The 23,947-nt window shown below is 37.7% G+C and overlaps 1 protein-coding gene across 6 annotated transcripts in view; it reads right to left on the bottom strand.

The window, feature by feature from the left end:
- The window catches only part of Alms1 (ALMS1 centrosome and basal body associated protein), a 123,408-nt gene that overhangs the window by 81,037 nt on the left and 18,424 nt on the right, over positions 1-23,947 (bottom strand). For 4 of the 6 annotated variants that reach the window (XM_085690559.2, XM_085690558.2, XM_085690561.2 and 1 more), the window contains 5 exons: positions 18,614-18,731; positions 16,844-18,159; positions 16,249-16,367; positions 12,244-12,403; positions 165-295 (listed from right to left, as the gene is read on the bottom strand). In XM_085690559.2, coding sequence (XP_085546685.2) covers positions 165-295; positions 12,244-12,403; positions 16,249-16,367; positions 16,844-18,159; positions 18,614-18,731 — 1,844 coding nt within the window. Of the gene's footprint in view, positions 1-164; positions 296-12,243; positions 12,404-16,012; positions 16,154-16,248; positions 16,368-16,843; positions 18,160-18,613; positions 18,732-23,947 lie in introns of all 6 variants that reach the window. The other 2 variants (XM_087907072.1, XM_048416676.3) reach the window with 2 other exon arrangements.

Here is a 23,947-nt window from a genome sequence, read left to right as displayed (position 1 = left end):
TTTTCTCTATGTGGGTAGGAAGTAGAAGGTGCTGACAATACCTTCTGGTCAGCTAATTCATGAAGATTTGCAATGTTCAGACTCTCTTTAGTGAGATGCATATCTGTCAATACTTTCTTGTTTACAATATAAGCGTGGTGATCAACAGCATTCAGAGAACTTACAGCAAACTGAGATAAATCCTCAAGGGACAAAGGTGAGTGTGTTCCAATGTCTGAATCTCCAAGAGTGTTAGTGATATCTGGTTTCAACTTGGATTGAGTAATTGCAACTTTGCCTCCTTTAGAAGTGTCTCCTTTAAAAACAAACAAAAAACGAAAATAAAAAATACAATGATTTGTTAATGTTATATAAATACATATTTTTTCAATTCATTTTTTTTTCTTTTGCCAATGAGAGATGAGTCAGCAGATAAAGCACTACTGAGCAAGCCTGACAACCTGGACTCAGACCCTGAAACTCATGTGAAGACGGCAGGAGAGAACTAACAAAGTCTTTCTGAGCTCTACTCACATGCCGGAGTGCACACGCGAGCACACACACACAGACACACACACTAAAAAATTTTGAAACTTTAAAAATTCCTTTCTTTGTACACAAATATAAATTAGGAAAGGAAGCTTAATTACTTCAGGCCTTTAAAAATTTAGAATCCTATAGAAATAACAAATGAAATAGATGTAAAAAAGATATGAACTATAAGGCAAACTAAAGTAAAAATAATTAGCAACAGAATTAACAGCTCAAAAATAATAGAATATGCATTTACAAATTGTTATATGGGTCTTAAAATTGGGAGTTTTTAAGGATTTTCAACTGAATGTTAGGTCTGAGATTTGATTTCTTCCTACTTTCAATCTAAGAGCCTGCTATTATACCATGAGTGGTGGCAGGAGACATAGACCCTCAGTTACAGAAAATAAGAAATAAAATTATTATTCATGGTCCAACAAACCACCAGCTTAGTTAGCTTCAATGTTTCTCTGCCTAACCCAGGTCTTTCCCAGTACCCACACAGCATCCTAACAACCATCTTTAACTACAGTTCCAGAGCACCTGGTGCCCTCTCTTCTAACCTACGCAGGCACCAAGCACACACATGGTAAAACATACATGCAAACAACACACTCGTATAAATAAAGTAAAATAATCTAAAAAGTAAAAAAATAAATTAAGACGAGATTTCTCTGGTCCTCGAGTCCAGTGGAGGCATTGAACTACAGAGCAGATGGGCACTATGCATGTATAGATTCAAATTACTTTCTCTAATATTTATTTTTTAAATAAATAAAACTGTATAAGTCTCTAAGAAGTTTGAACTACATGGCACAGGGAGTTATTAACAGTTTTGATAAGAACCATTCTGCATAAATAAGGATTCAAGGTGGGTAGAAAGGGAATGTGGACATCTGAGCAGCACAAGCTAACAAAGCTTTCTGTGACGGCAGACTTGTGCTATTTCAGTCGGTTCTAAAACAGTCATTTTAAATGATGCTTAATCTGTCTGAATAGCCATTTAAATACATGACACAAATGTCAAAAGTCTGACAGCTTGCTCAATCATCCAGTAATTTACTTAAGAAATATATGTACTATGTGCCCAGACATTGTTCCAAATACAGACTATAAAGCAAGAGACAAATAATCCTACTTCACATACTTTACAAGATTGTGGTGTGGGAGAATTGTCTGTATTCTGTCAATCATGTATCTTAATAAAATGTTGATTGGCCAGGCAGGCAGTATAGGCGGGAAAGCCAGACAGGAAGTAGAGGTGGAGCAAAGAGACTGGGAGTATTCTGGAAGCAGAAGCTCCCTCAGCCACTCCTGCGCAGACCACTGAAGAGGCAGCATGTAACTTGCCCAGCTGAGAAAGGTACGGAGCCATGTGGCTAACATAGATAAGGATAATGGGGTAACATAAGTTATAAGAGTTAACAAGAAGCCTGACCTAATGGGCCAATCAGTTTATAACCTTATGGAGTCCTGTGTGTGATTTCTCTTTGGGATTTGTCGGCTGTGGGGTATCGGGCGGGATAGAAACCCCAACAAGCCGGCCCCCTCATGCTACAAGATTGCAGGAAAATTCACAACTGGCAAAATCATGGTTTGTCAAATATTGGCAATAAGATTATTAAATATAACAAGTATTATCTATACTTTACATACAAGAAAGCTTCCTCTCTCCAAAAAAGAATTATATGATCAAGTTTCTAAATGTAGGGCTCTTGTTAACATGCACACTCTTGATTCAGCAGCTCTCAAGGTAAAACCTGAAATGCTATACTTCTACAAGTTCCACAGTGACCCAGTGCTAGAGTACTTCAACCTTTCAATTCTACTTCTGATTTACAGATCCCTTCTACTGCAACTGAATCCCCTTCTCTAAAGCTATTGTTAATTGATAACTGAATGTTGAGAAAGAGGGTGAGCAATGAGTTGCAAAGACATAGAAGTATCAAGTGTTAACTCTTCGAGAAAACGAAAAGCAAAGGAAAATATGAAATGCAATATAACCTGAGAAAATGTGGGGTATAAATATTTTTGTGAAAAATATTCATGAAGTTAATAAGCCAAAACAGATCAAAGCAAAATCTTATTTCCCCCAAAGACTTTCCAATTTATCTAAGTTTTTACTTCCTTTTGATTATTACAAAAAGTATTAGCAACACCATGAAGGAAGCAAATGAGATGAATGGCCAAGGACTGAAGACATAACCCAGACCTCAAAGGATAGAGAGGTTTATATGTGCTAATGAGACCTGGGGAGAAGGGAAAATATTAGTAAAGGAAACTTGAAGAGGGGGTAAGAGGTAAGCTGCTAAAAGGGCTAGAGACTTGCAGTGTTAAAGAAGAAATTTTCCTCCAGCTCTATGCAAACTTAAAGGAATATACTTCAAAATGTCAGAAGCATCCATGTTCATAAACCTAGTAATTATATTTGGAAGTGTTTGTACAGGTAAAGAATTCATGATGACAGATGGCTAATTGACATAATTGTAGGGTGTTTTTTACTCTCTCAACCCTGGGAGAGAGAAATAAACTCACCAAGTATTACTACTTAGCTTCTGAATTCACAAAGATCATTTTCAGAACTGGGTTGACTTAAAGTTTTGATTACAGAAAAAAAAGGATATTGCCAGAGGAAAGCCATTAATGGACCATAATTGCCTTCCAATGTGAAAGGTGCACCTAACAGAAATGTTATCAAGACTAGAGAGTCAGTCAAGATGTGCTCAAGAACTCTTCCCAGAAAACAAATGCTTATTTACATAGAGGCCTCCTTAAGAGAAAGAACAGCATATGAGGACCTGAAGCAGTTTTCAGCCTAGTTAATAAAGCAAGTCCTCATTGCTCACAAACAACACGAGATGCCATCCCAGACTTCCATTCTACAGGTGACTAAGGGCTGCTTACTCATCATTCCAACTCAGTTGCTAGGCGTATTAACATTAATAAACCAAAACAGATCAGTGCATTTCTGAGGGTTGGAGAGATGGCTCAATAGTTGCAAAAGCACTTGTTCTTGTAGAGTTCTGAATCTGGGTTCAATTCCCAACAGCAAAATGGAAGCTCAAAACTCCAGTTCCGGGAATCTAACCAGTTCCAACGAATCTATCATCCTCTTAGCCTTTGAGAGCACCAGGTATGCACAGGGTGCATATAAAACAACCATACACATAAACAAAAATAAATAAAATTATATAAAAAAATAATGAACTTAAGAATAAAAATGGGCTATAAACAGGAGTTTCAAAGCTAAAAACCTATAGGTGGTAGGGAAGGCTCACATGCTGCTCTTGGGCATCAAATCTTAGCAGACTGGCCCTGATTCTCAGAATCAGAGAGATTAAAGGGGATCAGGAAAATGAGGGCAGTGAAGACAGACACGTTAACCCACATCAAGTGACTGACAGCACTGAGACAGACTCTGCACCTCTACATAAACAAGAGATGGAAGTCAATTCTCTTGACCAGGTTTCTCTGTGTAGTTTTGAAGGCTGTCTGGGAACTCACTCTGTAGACCAGGCTGACCTTGAACTCAGAGATCCACCTGCCTCTGCCTTCTGAGTGTTGGAATTAAAAGGTGTGTATCACCACCAACCAACTTTTATTTTTATCTAATCAATATTTATTTCTATTTTTACTCAATCCTCGACTTTTTTAATTTTTGAAATTATAATTACATTTCTCCCTTCTCATTCGTCCCCATCGTCCTTCAAACTCATGGCCTCTTTTTTTCACTAGTTGTTATTGCATGAATATGAGTGTGTGTGTGTGTGTGTGTGTGTGTGTGTGTGTGTGTTCCTAAATAGAACCTGCTCAGCCCACATAATGTGACTTGTATGTATGCTTTCAGAGCTGACTATTTGGCACTGGACAACCAATTGGTGTGCTCTCCTGGGGAAGATGACCTCTACTGCTCCCAGCTTTCCTCAGCTACCTACAGTTCCTTGTTAGGGTTGAGGCCTCATGTGTTTTTTTCCCCCATCCAGTTTGGTATGTTCACTGGCATCACCCCCTGCTTATATTTGGACTGTTATGTTATGTTATGTTATGTGAGACTCCCCTTTTGTTCTTCCCTATCATAGGCCTCTTACAGAGATTGGCTTAAGTCATATTGACTAAATCAGACAGAGTAGCTCAAATACAACTCTTAATTCATTTTTTATAGCTCCTGTTCTTTCATTCATTTTTAAAATTGCCTTACTTGACAATTTTTTAGATCAGTTATTTCTGTATGGGAGAAAGGCTCTTTCATGACGCACATGGTGGTTTAGAACCTCCTAAGTGCTGGGAGGTTGCCTGACTCTATTCTTTTTCTCTTCCCATTCTACCTTTCATTAGAGCCACCTTATCTCCTCCTTTATTCCATATTGTTACACCTTTCTACTTACTTTTCTGTTAGTTACTTACTCCATTCTAGTCTTGCTCTGCTTATTTTCTTTGTATTCCTAATGTCAGTAACTAATATCTTAGTATGCACTATAGTGGCCTTGTTCTTTTATTCCTCAAAACTCACTGGAGTTGGAGGTTTGATGGATTCTTCTTGGCTATTCCTACATCTTCATAATAGTGTTACCCATCAGTTGTGGTTACTTCCACAGTTTACAGTCTGTACTTGCAGGAGCTGAAGACTGTGTCCAGGGCCCAGAACATGTGTGCTAAAGGTTACGCTACAAAGAGCAATGGCTACTGAATGCTATTGAGAAAAACTACACTTCATTCTTATTACAGTAACTTAGTCCTGGATGAATAATGAAAATACTTAAACTGAAAGAAAACAAGTGATTAAAGAAACCCATCTAATTCTGTACATGCCAAGTTCCAATACAGAAATATAAGAAACATGAAAAAAATCAAGGGACTGCGATTCCTCTAAAAATTCCATTATAGTAACAAATTTCAATGAAAATAAAGTAAAATCCAAAGACAAAGGAATTCCAAAAACAGATTTTAAAAATGTCCAAAAATAATAAAAAAAAAACATGAACAAACTCCCGAATGAATTCAAAAACAACACAAGTAACCATTCAACCGAAATAAGAAAGCCAATACAACATATAAAACATGAATTCAACAAAGAGATAAAATACTAAAAAATCAAATTGAAATTTTGAAAATAAAAAGCTAAGTCAATCAAATACACTGGAAATTCACACCAAAGGAATGGATTGGGGCTTGAAGACAAGGTAAATGAAGGAGCACATTCAGACAATAATAAAAATAAGAAAAAAGTATGAACAGTACATATGGGACTACTGAAAGACTAAATTAACAAATCATGGGCACAGAAAAAGTACAATCTAAAGGCAGAAAAAATGTATTCGATGAAAAAAAATAAAGACAATCTCTCCTAGAGAAAGAGGTAGTCATCCAGGTAAATTCAAGAGGCATTTAGAACACCAAATAGACAAGACGGAAAAGGAACGCTGACATGACATACTGTAGTTAAAGCATTAAGTATGATCAAAGAAAAAATATTGAAAGCTACATGAAAGACATGCCAGTCACATAAAGGCAAAACTACCAGATTAATAGCACATTTGTCACAAGAAATTTTAACAGCCTAGATGTGACGCTCACTATAACCAGCAATGTTGTCCTTCATGAATAAAGAGGAACGTTCTGTGGTAAACATAAAGTAAAGGAGTTCATGGCCATGACTAAGCCAGCACTGGAGAAGATTCTTGAAGGACTCCTATACACTGAAGAAAGAAAAACACATTCATAAGGTCACAAAGTAAAAATAAGATATGTTAGATGAGTAACTTTTTCAAATGAAAGGACCAAATCTGATTAACAACAAAACCAAATGATATCCCTCATTATCATAATTCTGACACAATAACTCAACACGTTAATAGTGGGTTCATGTAACTCACACCAATAGACATGGTACTGGAATAAAAGAAAAAAAAAAGAGTTAACCAAACAACAGTGAAATGAACTTTAAGAGACTTCACAGAATATCCAACCCAGCTTCTTAGTAGCCTGGGACTGTTTCCAAAAACAGACCATACTTTAGCAAAGCAAGTCTTAACAATTATATGAAAATTAAAATAATTCTCATATTCCATCTGATCACAGCAAAATAAAGCAAGAAATTAACAAGGGAAACTACAGAAAATATAAACAACACACTACTGATGATGAATGGGTCAAAGAAATCAGGAGAGAATTTTTTTAAATACTGGAATTAAAGCAAAACCAAAAACGTATGGGAAACAAGGAAGCAGTTCTGAGAAGGAACTTAGAGCTATACATACCAACAGCTAAAGTCAGAGCTTTGAAATTGAAAAACAAGAACAAGCCAAATGTGAAATCAGCAAACAAAAATGAGGATCAGAATAGAAACTATTGAAATGGAAACATAAAGAATGGGGAGTCAATGAAACAAAGAAGTGGTTCTCTGACAAAATAAGGTTAGTAAATCCTTAGCCAAATCAGCTGAAAGAAAGAATACCCAAATTAATAAAATTAAAGATAAGAAGGGGCAATATTACAACAGATAACAATAAAATTCAGAAGATCATTAAGGCATACCAATATGAAAAGTCATATGGCAATAAACTGGAAAATCTAAAATAAATCAGATAAATTTCTAAGTACAAATTGTCTTAGTTTTTATTGTCATGGAAATACAGTGACAAAAGCAATCTATAAAAGAAAGCATTTAATTTGAGGCTTACAATTTCAAAGGGTGAGTCCATGACCATCACGGTTACTAACATGTAGACGGCAGGCAGACAAGCAGGTGTATGGTCCCAGAGCAGTAGCCGAGTAATTACATCTTGACATACAACCACCAGGCAGAGAGAGAGAGCTAACTGAGAATACTAAGAGCTAACTGAGAAACCTCAAAGCCCACTCACAGAAACACACATCCTCCAACAAAGCCACACCTCCTAATCCTTCCCAAACAGTTCCACCAACTGGGGACCAAGTATTCAAATAAATGAATCAATGGCAGGCTATTTTCATCCAAACCACCATACATGCGAACTACAAAAATTAAACCAAGATATATATAACTTAAACAGATTTACAACAAACAGTAGTTTTAAAAAAAAAAATCAACTAAAAACATCCAGGCCCAAATGGTGTCATTTGCTGAACTCTATTGGACCTTTCCTAAAACTCTGAATACAAATACTAGCTGAGATGGTTAAACAAGAATGGTCCCCATAAGCTCATATATTAGAATGCTTAATCACCAGGGAGTGGAACTCTTTGAAAGGATTAAGAGGTGTGGCCTTGTTAGAGGAAGTGTGTCACTGGGTATGGGCTCTGAGGTTTCAACAGGTATTGCCAGGCCTGGGTTCTCTCTCTCTCTCTCTCTCTCTCTCTCTCTCTCTCTCTCTGCCTGTGGTTCGGGATATAAGGGTCTCAGATACTACTCCAACCACGTTCTATGTGATGCCTCGCTCCCCATCATGATAATAGACCAAACCTCTGAAAGTATAAGCAAACTCCCAGCAAAACTCTTCCCTTTATAAGAGTTGCCTTGGTCATGGTGTCTCTTCACAGCCATAAAACAATGACTAAGACACCAGTGTAGCATTGTGTATTAGAAGTCAGAAGACAACATTCAAAAGTAGAGGGAGACACCAGCAGGCAGCTGCCTGAGAAGCAAGGTATGAGGTGACAAGCCTCGAACATCATCGTAAAATATAAACTGATAGAAATGGGTTAATTTAAGTTGTAAGAACTAGTTAACAGTAAGTCTGAGCTAATAGGCCAAACAGTATGTAATTAATATTAAGCCTCAGAGTGATTATTTTAAAAGTGGTGAGGGACAAGGCAGGACAAGAAATCTCCAGATATAAATGGCACCCACTGTCTAGCACGGACCCACGAGACCTAAAAAAGCTGTAAAGGGGTTCTAAATGCACAGAAACAGAGCTGCACTGGGCTTCCTAGTCACTCATGCCAGTCACAATACAGAGATGCATCTCTGGACGGCTGCCCACGAAATGGAGCCAGCTGCCAACCACCATGAACTAAGCAGCATGGTGGACTCCCACAGTCTCTCACTGGCTGCAGTACAAAGAAGCTTCTCCCAGCCACTGCCTACAGGCTTGAGAACACAGCCAAAGGTCTAAGAGCACAACTGCATACTACTAAGTACTGCTTCCCAGAATTGGGAAGGTTAAGTGTGACTCGCCTGGGTACCTCTGCCATGTTGAAAGTTGAGCGGAATAGAACCAAGAGCCAAAGCAGCCACTTTGGTCTTAGCCATGACCACTTACCAATTTAAAGCAGTGATCAGAAAATAATTACAGATACACAATAAAGGCAGATTCAGACAAAAAGCCCTCTAAAAGGGTCACAATGTAATAAATATGCATAGGCTTGGGAGAGAGAAGAAAAGGATAGAAAGAGTCATAGATTAAAAGAATAAAGATAATAAACTGAGGTTCTTAAGAAGGAAATAAAGTAATAAAAAATTATAAACCATGTTAAAATGAAAAATATATAAGCAGTCTAGATTATGCATACTATTGTGTTTTCTTTGAATTTTTTGACTGTTAATGAGCTAACTGCAGAGAGACATTTGCTTGTAAGGGCTGCTAAGCTAAACCAACATAAAGGTATTTTCAAAACTTCAAAATTTGGGTCTAAGGATATGTTGCTTTGGAATAGAGGTTCTGTTTAAAAGATGAGAAGCTATGGATTCCTCGAAGATTAATATGCTTTGATCAAGTAAGAGCCCTGTCTCCATGGGAACAATGACCCAGGTGACCCAACATCCAGAACAGCTTCAAGGCAACTGGCTGAGATTATACAGCCTCATAGACTACTACAGCCAAGATCTAACTATAATTCTAAATTTTCTCAGTATCCCAATAAGATTACCAGTGCCCATAGTCATTAAGTAGTATAGAAAACTACATCCAAAGGGCTAGAGGGATGGCTCAGAGGTTAAGAGCACTTGCTGCTCTACCAGAGGTCCTGAGTTCAATTCCCAGCACCCACATGGTGGCTCACAACCATCTATAGTGAGATTTGGTGCCCTTTCCTGGTATGCACGTGTTCATGCAAGTAGAACGCTGCATACATAATAAATAAAACTTTAAAAAAAAAAAAGAAATGAGAACTACGTCCAAATTCCCAAAATATTGTTCATAAATGTTTGTTTTCATTTAAAGGCTGTTAGTTACAAATGGTTAATGATCATAGTCAATCACTTTCTAAAGAAAAAAGGGGGATATGATATAGAAATGATAAAAAAAAAGGTAAATTATTGAATCTACTTTAATCCAAAAAAAACAACTATTAGTCTAACAATACTTTATATTGGTATGGATTTTGGTTTACTGATATAAATTTAAGGTCAATTTTTGTTACAATATATGTATTTTTCTACTCTTGTTAAGGTATTATGTTTATGCAGTTCATTTAAAAATGTAATATATAGTTAAGAAATACAAACAGTCATCTATAATAGTCAAATTTATAGTCATGTTAATTAGATTTTCTATATATGCAGAGATATATTTCAGATGGATAGGTAATCTTCAAACGCATCAAAGACCTACAGAACATGGCATTAGAAAATGTTTTAAGAACTTAGACTTCTCTCAACAATGACACATGTCTGCCTCTGACAGCATTAATTACTTTAAGAGGATGATGGGCATAAAGAAAACTCCTTACAGAATTTACTTTCAATGTGGCAAGGCTAGCCATTTGGGCAAGGAACAGCTCTTGTCTGAATTGCTTGACTGTATGTTGTATAAACTGGACATGTAGGACCCATAGGAAAATGACTACTAAACTTCATAAAAATAAGGCAGGATAGTCCTTTACGGTTCCTGCTTCACAAAAGAAATCATCAGACATTCTGCAGGACACAAAAGAAAGCCACTGATAAACTGTCAATACAGGTTGAGCAAATTTCAAATTTCTTGCTTCACTAAAAAATGAAGATACTATTATTACCCTATAGGCTAAAGATGGATGACCCAACATTACAGAACTTTGGGTGATCAGGCAGTCAGATATTTCTATCATTTCTAGAGTTTTAAGTTGCTTACAATACACTTCCTGTTTATTTAGGTAATATTATATCCTTCTGGGGTCTTTGACAGAGTTCAAGACTAGATAGTTATAGTTTTCCTTAGATATGATGATAAATTAGATATAAAACTTAAAATTCACAAAGGATAGATGATAGAGTATTTTCTTTAATTTTGCCAAATATAAATAGACCAAATAATTATAACTATAATTCTTGATTGATACCTGTTTTGCTATATATATATATATATATATATATATATATATATAATTTTACAATATTAGAGTTAAAACCTTCCTTTTGAATTAGACAGAAAAGAGAAGATGCTATGGGATGTCCTTCTGTACACTGTGTATATATGTTGCTTTTATTGGTTGATGAATAAATATATTCTATGGCAGAATAGAATAGAGCTAGAAGTGAAAGCCAAACTGAATATAGGGAGAAAGAACACAGAGTAGAAAACTTAGAATTTCCAACCATGGTGGCATACACCTTTAATCCCAGAGCTCAAGGTAGAGGCAGGCAGATCTCTGTGAGTTCAAGGCCAGGCTGGTCACCACAGTGAGTTCCAGACAGGCAGAGCTACATAGTGAGACCCAGTCTCAAAACAAAAGGATACCAAAAAAAGAAAAAAGGAAAAGGGAACAGAACTTACATTAAAAGGAAAACTAGATGAAAATGACTAAATAAAAAAGATTGGAGGATAATTCTCAGAAGTAAATTGACATTGGAGACAATGAGTCTATGATAATAGCCTAAAGAAGCTGATGGTATTACTTATCCAATGCACAAAAGCCTCAAAGTCAATGATGTCAATAGTGTTACTCATTCCGAGTGTAAGGGCTGAGGAACTGCCTAAAGGTAAATAACCTGGTTTTCTGATAGCCAAGGCAGGAAAATGGTATTCCAGTGTGCCTTTTTGCTCAATCCAGGTCTCAACCAATTAGATGGAGTCACAATTTGGTCTACTTATTCAAATCTCTTCATACTCTTACAGGTATATATAGAAATACTGGTTACCAACAATCTAGTGTGTAGGTTAATTTTTTTGCCAACTTATCCCAAGTTACAGTGATCTGAAAGGAGAAATGATAGGGGAGTTCAGCCAATCACGTTCTGTTTGGGGGGTGTGTCGCCCTTAGGCTAAAGCTTGCCTATAAACCTGCAAGCTCTCTCTCGCCTGGCTCCTGCGTCCCTATGGATCGTTTGGATTCTGGTGTAAACTGGTGTAAGTCTTACTTCTGTTTATTAAAGCTGTATATTTTGTATTAAGATAGTCTGAGGACTTTTCATTACCAATCGCCCTGCGGCTTCAGAGAAAAATCTCAACTGAGAAAATACCTCCATAAGTTCTGCTTGTACACCAACTGTGGGGCATTTTCTTGATTAATGACTGATGTGGGAAGGGAACACCTAGCCCATTATGGATGACGCTACCACTGTGCAGGTGGTTCTGGGATATGTAAGAAAACAAATGGAACAAGCCCGTAAGCAGCATTTCCTCTGTTGCTTCTGCTTCAGTTCCTGCATTGAGTTCCTGCCCCAACTTCCCTTAGTTATGAAGTAGGACCTGAGAGTTGTAAGATGGCCAAGGTGTTATCACAGTAATACTGGGCATCCATTAATCCATCTAAACTGCTAGAAAGGCATGGCAAGATAATATTCATAAACTAGATAAGGAGGACATGTAGTGTCCCCAATTTCTAGATACATACCTGTTGACCGTGTAAGAGCTGTTGATTGAGTGTCAAGAGATACCCTCAACATTCTGAGATTGGGGGAATGATATTTTGACTCACTGGTTGGTTCTTGAGGAACAAATGAAGATAATGGAGATGGAAAAGGCTGGCTAATGTCCAAATTAGAATGGTCTACCTATGAAATTAGAAAAGAAACGTTAAAAACAAACAAAACGATTCTATTAATTTGATACTTAACTTGGCTAAAAAACAAACTTCATTAAATGAACACTTAAGAGGTTCAATAATTTTATTTTAATCTTTTTAACTTTAATTTCATTTTACATATTTGAGTGTTTTGCCTGCATGTATATATGTGCACCTCATACAGAGTTCAAAGGAAGTTATTGGACCCCCTGGAACTAGAGTTACAGTTATGAGTCACCAAGTGAATACTGGAAATAGAACTCGGGTCTTCTTCAAGAACAAGCTGAGCTGGAGAGATGTTGCAGCAGTTAAGAGCACTGGCTGCTCTTTCAGAGGATCTGAGTTCAATTCCTAGCATCCATATGACATCTCACAACTGTCTGACTCCAGTCTCTGAGGATGCAATACCCTCTTCTGGCTTCCAAGGGCACTATATACATGTGAAGGGAAAACATCCATACACAAAATAAAGTACATCTTTAATAGAACAAGTACTCTATAACCTATCTCCCCAAACCAACACACTGGGGAGTTTTACCAGTTACTTACCATCATATTCTTTCCAGGTGTGGTGGCATAGGCCTGAAATCTCAGAAGGAAGACTGAGGCAAAAGGATCACAAGTTTGATGCCATCGGAAGCTAACAGTGAGATCTGGGCCAGTCTAGTGACAAGGTGAGATTCATATTCTCAAGTCATTTGAATTCATATACATATCACTAACTAGTGGCGTTAAAGCATAAACATGTGCCTGGCAGTGGTGGTGCACAACTTTAATCCCAGCACTCAAGGAGACAGAAGCAGGGGGATCTCTGTGAGTTCAAGGCCAGCCTGGTCTACAAAGCAAGTTCCAGGACAGTTAGAGATAGAGAAACAAACAAACAAAACACACACATACACACAAAGGCATAAACATGCATAATTTCCATGGAATTCATAGGATACTTAGCACTATTTGGTTTATAAAAAATTAGTCTAGTCATGCCATCTCAGAATAGAATACAAAAATAAACAAAAGCATGATTTCATTTATTATCTATTTATTTACTTATCTGGAGATGGGATCTATCTATCTATCTATCTTTCCTTACATCCTTCCATCTATCCATCCATCCATCCACCCACCCATCCATCTTGGGCAAGAGCTCATGTAGTTTGACCACAAACGCTTCCCTACATAGCTGAGGCTGGCTTTTAACTTTTGATCCTCCTGTCTCCACCTGTCATGTGCAGGAATTACTGCATATATTACTTATCATATTTTTGTTTGTTGGGTTTTCAGTTCGCAGGGAGCCACTTGTATTCATGGAATGAACATATATACATAAACAAACAAAAATAAATTAAAAAAATGATAATTAAGGGGTTGAAGACCTTCCTTAGTGAAAGAACACTTTTTTAGCATGCCCCAAGGCCTTGAGTTCATTACTCAACAGCATACACGCAGATTTAAAAAATGGGAAATAAATCTTAACATTTTGTTTTGATTCCGCTCATTTTCATACAATTCCTCAGTTCTCTGGACCTATTAAATACTTCTCATTGTTTTCATTCTACATTATTTCCTCTTCACTTGGCTATAGCCAACAGGCTACAAAGTTATATGTATTTTCTTTGGTATTACCTGCTCTAATAGCTCTTTATGTTTGAAGATGTGATAATAGTACTTTTTTATTGAAGTTAAGGCTATAATAATTTTTCTCCCTTTATTAAATCTCTTGTATTTACCTGTCTCTTTCCCGACTTCCTACTCTGCCTTTCTCCCACAAGCTATACTAAAATCAATCTTTAGGAGCAGGATTCTTGACTTAAAAATTTTGAGCTTTTCAGAACTTATATTTTGGGTTATGTAATATTTAGTTGACCTAGGGAGCCACTCTGTATTTTAGTCTGTTTTCTGGTATCGCTAGCAGCTCCCTATCCTACTCCTCCTGTTCTCATCAGTTATGACTGAAATATGTTTTCTGACACTGTTGTATTTCTCTTTGCAAGGTACAGGACATTCCCAAAAGAGAGCTGCTAGGCTCAGAAAGGTGTTTAGGGAAATAGAGGGAGAGTGTTGGTATTAAAGGTGTTCACCACCACTGCCAGCTAGAAAACTACACTTCTTGAGAAAAGAGGGTAACAGGTCAAAGACAGTTCATCATAAAGTAGTTACTTCCCTACTGATATCCTTGTACATTGAGTCACAACCCTAGAAGTATTCATTGTAAAGTGTGGATGAAAATAATCCACACTAACCCAGTCTGAGGACAGACTAAGTGGACTACTGTGATGCTCTTGGCACTGCACCTGAGCAGAGTTGTCAGCCATTATATCTATCCCCACTCTCATCAAAAATGCCTACTTTAAAATACTAAAGAAAACAAAATAGACCCCACGAAACTTTCTTACATAGTCAACAACCTATACATAAAAGGAAAACCCTTCGTGCTATCTTTGCTCACTCATCTTCTCAAACCAACTTCTAAACCTGAACGAGATACATGGACATATCACAAGTGAGACCCAGGTTTGCCTGACAGCATCACACAAACAAGGGTGGGACTCAAGGAATATTGAAGACAAGATGGTTCAAAGAGCCAAACAAATGAAGTCTTATAAAGCATTTTAAAAAGTCTCTAGAGTCACCATTTTTCAGCACAGGTACCATAACAGGGGCATAAACAGGTGTGGGGAAGATGTGTACAAGCTTATGCAGTTCATAGAAGAAGGAGGCAGAGTTAGAGCCCTTCAGAAAGACAGACTAATTTGGATTCTAAGCACTGCAGTATTCTTCCCAGAGAAACAATGATGCTTGAGATTTTCTTAAATGCCTGAAGTCAAAGTTTTCAAGAACTTCTAAACAGAAATACTTGAGTATCTCAAGGCTAGCTAACACACTAAAGACCAGAGGGACAGCACAATTAAATGTCCTCATGAATGTGTCCAGTTTTCACATGTTCCAAAGATTCTTGTTGACCCAATACAAAGAAGATACCTCAAGACAGAAAGCCTGGAGGACCAAGTATGGTGGTAGACACCTTCAATCCTAGCACTTGGGAAGCAGAGGAAGGAGCTCTCCTGAGATCAAGGCTAACCTGATCTACACAACACACTCCAGGGCAGCCAGGACCACATATAGATACCTTGTCTCAAAATTTAAAAAAATAAAAATTAAAAAGTCTAGAACTCCAAAAGATGTCCTTTTCTAAGACACCACAGAATTCATGAAATGAAGTCAGGCAGTGGTGACACATGCCTTTAATTCCAGCACTTGAGAGGCAGACAGATCTCTGTGAGTCCAAGGCCAAACTGGTCTACAGAGTAGTTCCAGGAGGAAAGCCAAGGCTATATATACAAAAACATCCTGTCTGCAAAAACCAAAAAACGAACAAACCAAAAAAATAAATAAATAACTTGTTTAGTGTCATAGTCTATGAAACAAATATTTTGTCAACATTTAGTAGATCATATACCTGGGTATGAAATGAAGACCACATTGTGAGTCAGAATTGGTATCAAAAGACAAATGAGCCTTTTTACTTTCATTATCATTTTCTTTTCAACTAAAATAATCCTTTACCTATCCATAAAATAGGTCAAGTAGAGTAACTTACAGACTTGTCAAAATGGCTCTCCTCTGATGATAGTTGTGAAGTAGGTAGCCAAAACAAGGAGCTGTCACAAAGATCATCAAGCATTTTCTCTAAATCTGCGAGCTCCAAGTACTCACCAGTTAAGTCTTGTAGGTCCCATGTCTGGGAAATTGTAAAAAGTGAAAAACAAACACCATTTCCTGAATCAGTACTGAAAAAGGCCACATTTCTACAACTATCACTTCATTGTATCTTACCTCTCTTTGCAGTTCAGAAACTCTTTCACTGTGTACATCAGTAGTTTTATATAGGCTGCAGTACTCAGCATCACCATGCAGAGTAACAATGGTAGACTCAGCCTTCTCCTGTAGGCCATCTATTAAAAAAAAGAAAAGTCATGTTGCATAAATGTATATACAATGAAACTGGACTCGGCCCCCACAGGCCAAGGAATTTCACCTTAGCCTTCTTCAGTTTCCTTAGCTCACTAGAATCAGTGATGCATCACCAGTCAAAGTTAAAGCAAGGAGGGACTTGCATCTCATGCTGTCAAATTTACTGAAAAGCTGCTCCATACAGCAGCAGATACAGCCTTACCCAAATTATAATCTGAGGAATCTGCAACTTCTTCAAAGGTCTGCTGCTTTAAATCTTGTAAAACCCAAGATTCAGAAGTTGATACTTTCATTGCAAAAATAATGTTTGAAGATTCTACCTTCTCTGTAAGGTCAAGATTGTTTATATCATACTGAAATGAAGGTGACTGTGTTTCCCCAAGACCAACAACCCAGTTGTAAGCTTTTTCACTTAAAGAAAATGACTCAAGCTCTGGAATGACAGAAAGAAGCTTACTGAACATGTTCTGAGGAGCATTAGGGGGTGACTTTAAATCTGGATCCCGAGATAGGGAGTTACCACCATCATCTTCTTTATGCAACAATGGTTTTAAAGCTGCTGATTCCAACACCCCAGGAGTAGACTGGTATTTTGGATCCTTAAGCTTATCCATGAAAGAGTTTTCATCATTATAATTTAATGGGGAAAGATCTGGTTTGGGGGGTTCTCTCTCAAGGCTGTCATCTGCTAATGGCTTATTGATGTTGGCCTGGATTTCACTTATAGGACTCTCTTGCTTGGAAGGCTCAATTGAGGCAATGACTGCCTCAAAGGCTACATTTTCAGTAGCATCAACATTTTTCTCACCAAAAGTAGAAGCTGCCTTTTGGTTTCTTTCCTCTTGAAAATACAGTTGTTCTGATGTCTCATCCAAGTTGGCTTTAACTGTTCGAAGGGGGCCACCAGAAGCCTCTAGTTTGGAGATTTCAAGTCCTCTAGAGAGTATATGTGCTTCTGAAACTTGTTCATGACTATCAAGGACAGCAGCCAAACCAAGATACTTTATCTCTGGAGATTTGGCATGCACCTGAGGTGATGGCAAAATATTTCTAATCTCCTTTTGCTTAAAAAATGGAGGTAATTTTTTCTTCATATCTTCATTTCCTTCAAAGCCCTCCAAAGAATCCATCTTTGGATTCATTTTATCCTCAGATGGAGACCTTAAACAAACATTCTCAAGATGGTTAACAGAGGTCAAGGGAGCCCCTTTTCCTCTTTCCAGCATACATCGCGGGAAAGAATATGACATTTTATTAGGAGGAGTAATTTCGCATGGAAAGGAAGCCTGGTCCGTACTGGGTAGACATGCTTCTGACTGCTGTGGGGTTTCCTGTTTCCAATACTGAGCATGTGAACAAGCCGAACCAAAGTCATTGTTTCTTCTAGCAGTTATGCTTTCATCACTAACATCAGAAAAAGTTGAAGTGGAAACCTGGTCTTTATCAGTCAATTTGCCTTCTGGTTGCTGAGTATCCTTTTCTGTCTGCCATGACATATATGAAAGCAGGGCATCATAGTGATCAGAATCATTGGGGCCTTTCAGTTCATCAGGAGCATTAGGTGGTGCATTCTCTCCATTATTCTCTTGTTCAGATGGGAAAAGAGAGCGCTGAGACCCAAAAGTTGTGCTACCTGTAAGTGGATGCTGAGATATACTAAGGCAACTGTTAACTAAGTCTGAAGATGTTTCTGAGGTGGCCTGGAATAAAGCTTCACTAACTTCTGACGGCCGAGAAAGCCATTCAGTATCTTCTGACTTATCAGGAATCTCTCTGAAAATACAAAGTTATAAAGAAATAATTAGCTTCTTAACACTTTAATTTTCAAACACTAACAAAAAATACAAACCCAGTATCAGTAACAGCTGAGCAGAATGAAAGTGCAGAGAAATTAGTATCCTAGAAATGGCTGCTTTCTTTGCATAATTAAGGTAGGATGGAAAGGAAGGACAGTGGCAGCATACAGAGAGATTCAGAATAAAGAAACACAGGGTACTGAGTATGTCTAAAGTATGCCTAAAGGGACATACATACGTTATCTCTAAATGAACTATAGTCACCTAGTACATCTCTGCATGCAAAACACTGCACCAATTTAATACCAAGAAGGTGATAAGAATATCTAGCCCCTACTCCAAATCCCACTTTAGCCTGAAACCATTAATACTAATAACAACCTACAGTATGAGTAGAAAGTTTAGAAGGCAAAAAAAATGAATCACCCTACCTCAAAGGTGCAAATTCTAGTTCACTTTGTTGGAGCAAAGAATCAGGCTCAAATTCCTGGTCTTGTGTCAAACATGTCAGCAAAGGCAAATCAGGAGTAGCAAAATTATCCTGGATGACTGTAAAGTTTCAAACGTAAAAAAGCTAAGCAATCAAGAAGTGCAGTGTTTGCTGTATTCATACAATACTTAAGCGTCTAACCATGCTACCAACTGGAAGATGCTACAATCATTACAATAATATAACAACAGCAGCAATCATCTACAGAACCTAAAATAGCCCAATCATTTAGTACACAGTATTTCATTTAATCCAAGACAACTTCGAAAATTAAGTATCATTTACTATACATACAGGTGAGGAAACATGATTGCAAAACTTAATATTATTAAATAATCTCTTCATATGTAAGGTTAAGTGCCTGCATTCGAACTTCTCTGCAAATTACTATAATATATATATATACATTATATATATGTATATATATATATATAATAGTGTTTGTGAACAACTAAAGCGTGTCTCTTTTATTGCATTTCTACTCTGTGTGAGTGCTCAGGTGGGTGGGTAGATATAAACATGCAAAGGTGCTTAAGCGGCGATCAGGAGACAACTGCAGAAATCATTTCCCTCCTTCCATTATGTGGGTCCCAGGTCAAACTCAGATCATTCAGTTAGACAGCAGATACCTCTGCCTACTTAGTCATCTTACTGGCCCCTCAATCTTAAGTGACATAAAAACTTATACCATTATATCAAAGTATAATCTAAGGGCTCTCGGTGATGAGGATCAAAATTATAGTCAATACTGAAACAAGGCCTCCCTTCTAAAACATTTTTGTTTTACAAAATAGTTCTCTATAGAACTATGTATGATGTAAATATGTAAGTAACAGTGTGGCCAGTTTTAAATAAACACTTCTTAAATTTTCTGTTTAAGCTCTACTATAAGAAGATATCACAAACACAAATGTTCTTTGGAGTCCTAGTTCTGAAATATATAAAATAGGAATTACCTCAAGAGTTTGAAAACTTGCTTTAAAGAAAAAAAACACCATGGTTTCCTTCATCTTAACTAATTAAGTGTAGTTGTTGGTTCAGGGAATGGTATTTCTGGTTTTTTGAGACAGGTTTCTCTATATAAGCACTTGGCTATCCTGGAATTCTCCATATAGATTAGGGTGGTCTCAAACTCAGAGATCCTCCTGCCTCTGCCTCTCCCTCCGAAGTGCTTAAGTAATTCTTACGTCACTAAATACATAAACTAGTATAAAATCCTTACTTCCTATAGCACTTATACAATTATAAAACAAAAATTAAAGATTTAATTAACAAATTAACAAATAAAACTTTATTTACTAAAATTAGCTTCAGTGATGTGTTGCTAAAACTAAACCTCTTTTTCAACATGAATTTAATGACTACTACAGCACACTTTCTTGATTTCAACTATGTTTTGGGTTTTTTTACTATTTATTTTTTGGTTTTTTGAGACAGGGTTTCTCTGTAGCTTTGGAGCCTGTCGTGGAACTAGCTTTTGTAGGCCAGGCTCACCTTGAACTCATAGAGATCCACCTGCCTCTGTCTCCTGAGTGCTGGGATTAAAGGCTAATTTCAACTATATACACAGTGAGGACTCTACCCCGGCACCAACCTTCGCCCTGGAACTCCCACAAAGGATTTTTGTTCACAGTGGTGTTATAGTCCCTTACTTGGGGCCTTGATACGCTCACTGCTCTGGATTCTGCACACTTGCTTGGTTCCTCTCAAACTCCACAAAGCTGCTTTATCACAGATATATCCTCATACACCTCAAACACTCATACACATAAAATAGTATGAAAGTAAAGCATCAGCTACTCTTAGTAGGATTCAAATTAAAACTAGTGAATTGGTTAAAAATATGAAATGGGTAATAACTTTCAAAATAAAATTTTAGTCAGTTAAAATTTTTGTTTTAACTGTTTTCTGTTCAAGCATGAAAACCTGTGGTGAACTCCAAGAACTTACATAAAAATGTTAGGCATGGTGCTGCACACTACCAGTTCCAGGACTGGAGAGGTAAAAACAGGCGGATACTGACTCACAGGGCAGCCAGTGAGTCAAAGCAGTGAGTTTCAGGCCAGTGAGTGACCCTTTCTCAGAAAAGAAAATGACTAGCTCCTAAGGAACAATAACAAAGTTGTCCTCTGGCATGCACATGCACAGTATACATTGGAAACACAAACACATTAAAAACTTATTAACATCAGAGAAAATTTAATATGATTCATCTTTGGCACTGAGTTAGAAAATCATTTTGAAACCTTCAAAGCAGATGATTTTCATCCCTGAAAGAATCAACCAAGTTTTTTAAAAAGAAACTGAGAATAACAAAGGACTTTAGTAGGTACAAGAAATTATTTTCAATTAACTAGGTACACTGAGCATTTAAAGGATCTGGTAATCTTTTTAAAAATTAATTATCTGGGCTGGAGAGATGGCTCAGTGGTTAAGAGCACTGGCTACTATTACCCACAGGACCTAAATTTGATTCCCAGCACCCACATGGTGACTTACAATCCTCTGTAAAGCCAATCCCAGGGGATCTGACAGTCTCTGTCACTAGGGTGGTACACAAACATACATGCAAGCAAAACACCCATACACATAAAATAGTACATAAAATAAATAGTAAAATTAAAAATCAGTTATTTCTAACCAAGTTCCAGAACTTAAAGAAATCATAATTATCATAAATATTGACATATAGCCAAGAAATCAGTAATAAGATATAAGCACCATGTGAACAACTCCACAAATATTTAAAAATACATGAGTGGAGTTTGAGAGCTAAATCAGGTAATAAGCAGGAAACCGCATTTCCCAAGGGAGCAGACCAGAATTAAACAGTTAATTTTCAAGCATGCCATGTATATGTGTATAAGAGACAGGAAGACTACATAGATAACTGGCAATGCCTTCTTCATACTGCTCTCAACCGTTCCCTTACATTTGGACAGACTGCTATTAGATGAAAGCCTAATACCATGCTTCATGAATGACAGCATCCATGAAGAACAGACTAGCAGGAATGGTATGTCCTAATGTTGTAGAAAGTTAAGGCCTACCAGGTCAAAAGGAACCAATATGGGTGGGGAGGGGGTCCTGCCTGGAACTGTCAGAGGTTCTGATCATGCCTAGCTGATGGAGGAGGGTTATCTGTCTATTGTGTTATTTTCATTGGTCAATAAAGAGACTGCCTTGGCCCCTTGATAGGACAGAAAATTAGGTAGGCGGAGTAAACAGAACAGAATGCTGGGAAGAGAGCAATGAGGCAGATGCCATGGAGCCAGCCACCAGGTCAGACATGCTGAATCTTTCCCGGTAAGCCACCACCTCGTGGTGCTACAGATTATTAGAAATGGGTTAATATCAAGATATGAGAGTTAGTCAGTAACTAACTCTCTAGAGATAATGGGCCAGGCAGTGCTTAAATGAATACAATTTGTGTGTTGTTATTTCTGGGACTAAGCTAGCCGTGCAGGAGCTGGGTGAGGCGAAAAGCAGGCCTGCCCGCAGCCCCTCACTACACCTAGCCAATGAGAGACAAGCATGAAATGTCAACTGTCAATGAATCAGAACACCTGGGTGCTGGGAAGGTTATAAGTTTTTCCCCATTGTTAAATAAATGAGTCTGCTGTAAGTCTTCCACCTGACTCCCAGAGTCTGTGTTCGAAATTGGGCCTTTTCATCACCTCCCCCAAGGAAGACATTAGGGTCCAGCCACATACTGTAAAGGTAAAACTGTAGCTACATACACAACACATTAGGACACAAGAAATTGCATTCTCACTCAATGCTGAAATCTTTCTATTATAGAATTTTCCTTGACATCTTGCCGTAACAGAACTCACAGCCACCTGTAAATGAGATCTGGTGCCCTCTTCTGGCCTGTCAGCAGACATACAGGCAGAACATTGTATACATAATAAATAAGATCTGGTGCCCTCTTCTGGTCTGCCAGCAGACATACAGGCAGAACATTGTATACATAATAAATAAATCTTTAAAAAAAAATTCAAATGGTGGTGGCTGTAGCTCAGCAGTAAAGGATTTGCTAAAGCCCTGGGTTACAGCCAGAGCACCATAATAATCTCAGCACTTGGGAGGTTAAGCAGGAAGCCCTAGAGTTTCCAGAAGGATATGTCACAAGGCTCTTTCTGAGAATAAATATGGAGAATAAGCACTTTTAGAATTGGTACTCACAGAGAGTACAAAAAAAAAAAAAATCAGACCTCTACTGCTGTCTTCTGTTTATAGAACTTTCTTCACAGAAAAGGAGGTAAGCATTCATCTATCTACCCTTGGATCAAAATAGTCGGTACTTATGTGTCCTGTAAGTTAATGGACAAAAAAAAAGGAGTTGCTTTCTCCTTAACGGCAACCTTCAATCACTTGGTCACAGTTGTCTCCTCCCACCAAGGTTATCCTAGTTAGGGCTGCTATTGTTGCTGTGAGGAGACACTATGACCACGGCAACTCTTATAAAGGAAAACATAATTGGGGTGGCTTACAGGTTCAGAGGTTTAATTTATTATCATCATAACAGGACATGGCAGCCTGCAGGAAGACATGGTGTTGAAGGAGCTGAGACTACATCTTACAGGCAACAAGAAGTGAACTGAGATGCTGGGTGTGGCTTGAGCTTATGTGAAACCTCAAAACCCACCTTCACAGAGACACACTTCCTCCAACAAGGCCATCCTACTCCAACAAAGCCACACCTCCCAATAGTGTCATTCCCTTTGGGAGACATTTTCTTTCAAACCACTACATTCCACCTTCCTGGTCCCCAAAGGCTTGTAGCAAATGCAAAAATGCATTCAGTATAACTTCAAAAATCTTCATAGTCTGCAACAGTCTCAAACTTATTTAGAAGTCTAAAGTTCAAAGTCTCTTCTGAGATTCATACAATCAATCTCTAACTGTAATCCCCTGTAAAATTAAAATCAAAAAGCAGATCACATACTTCCAACATATAATGGCACATGATATACATCACTATTCTAAAACATAGGGAAGAGAGCATGAGAAAATACTGAACCAAAAACCAACTTGGCAAACTCCAAACTCTGCATCTCCACATCCAATGTCAAAGCACTCTTCAGATCTCCAATTCCTTTCAACTTTGTTGACTATAACACATTTCTTTCTCTTGGACTGGTTCCACTCCCTGTGAGCAGCTTTCCTCAGCAGGAATCCCATGACTTTGGCATCTCGAACATCTTGGGGTGTCCAAGGCAATCCAGGCTTTAACTACACAGCTTCACATGATGGCCTTTCTGGACCTCCA

Source organism: Myodes glareolus, chromosome 6 (assembly GCF_982192425.1).
Source record: "Myodes glareolus chromosome 6, mMyoGla1.1, whole genome shotgun sequence".
NCBI classification, from domain to species: Eukaryota; Metazoa; Chordata; class Mammalia; order Rodentia; family Cricetidae; genus Myodes; species Myodes glareolus.
This window is presented reverse-complemented; position numbering and strand designations above follow the sequence as displayed.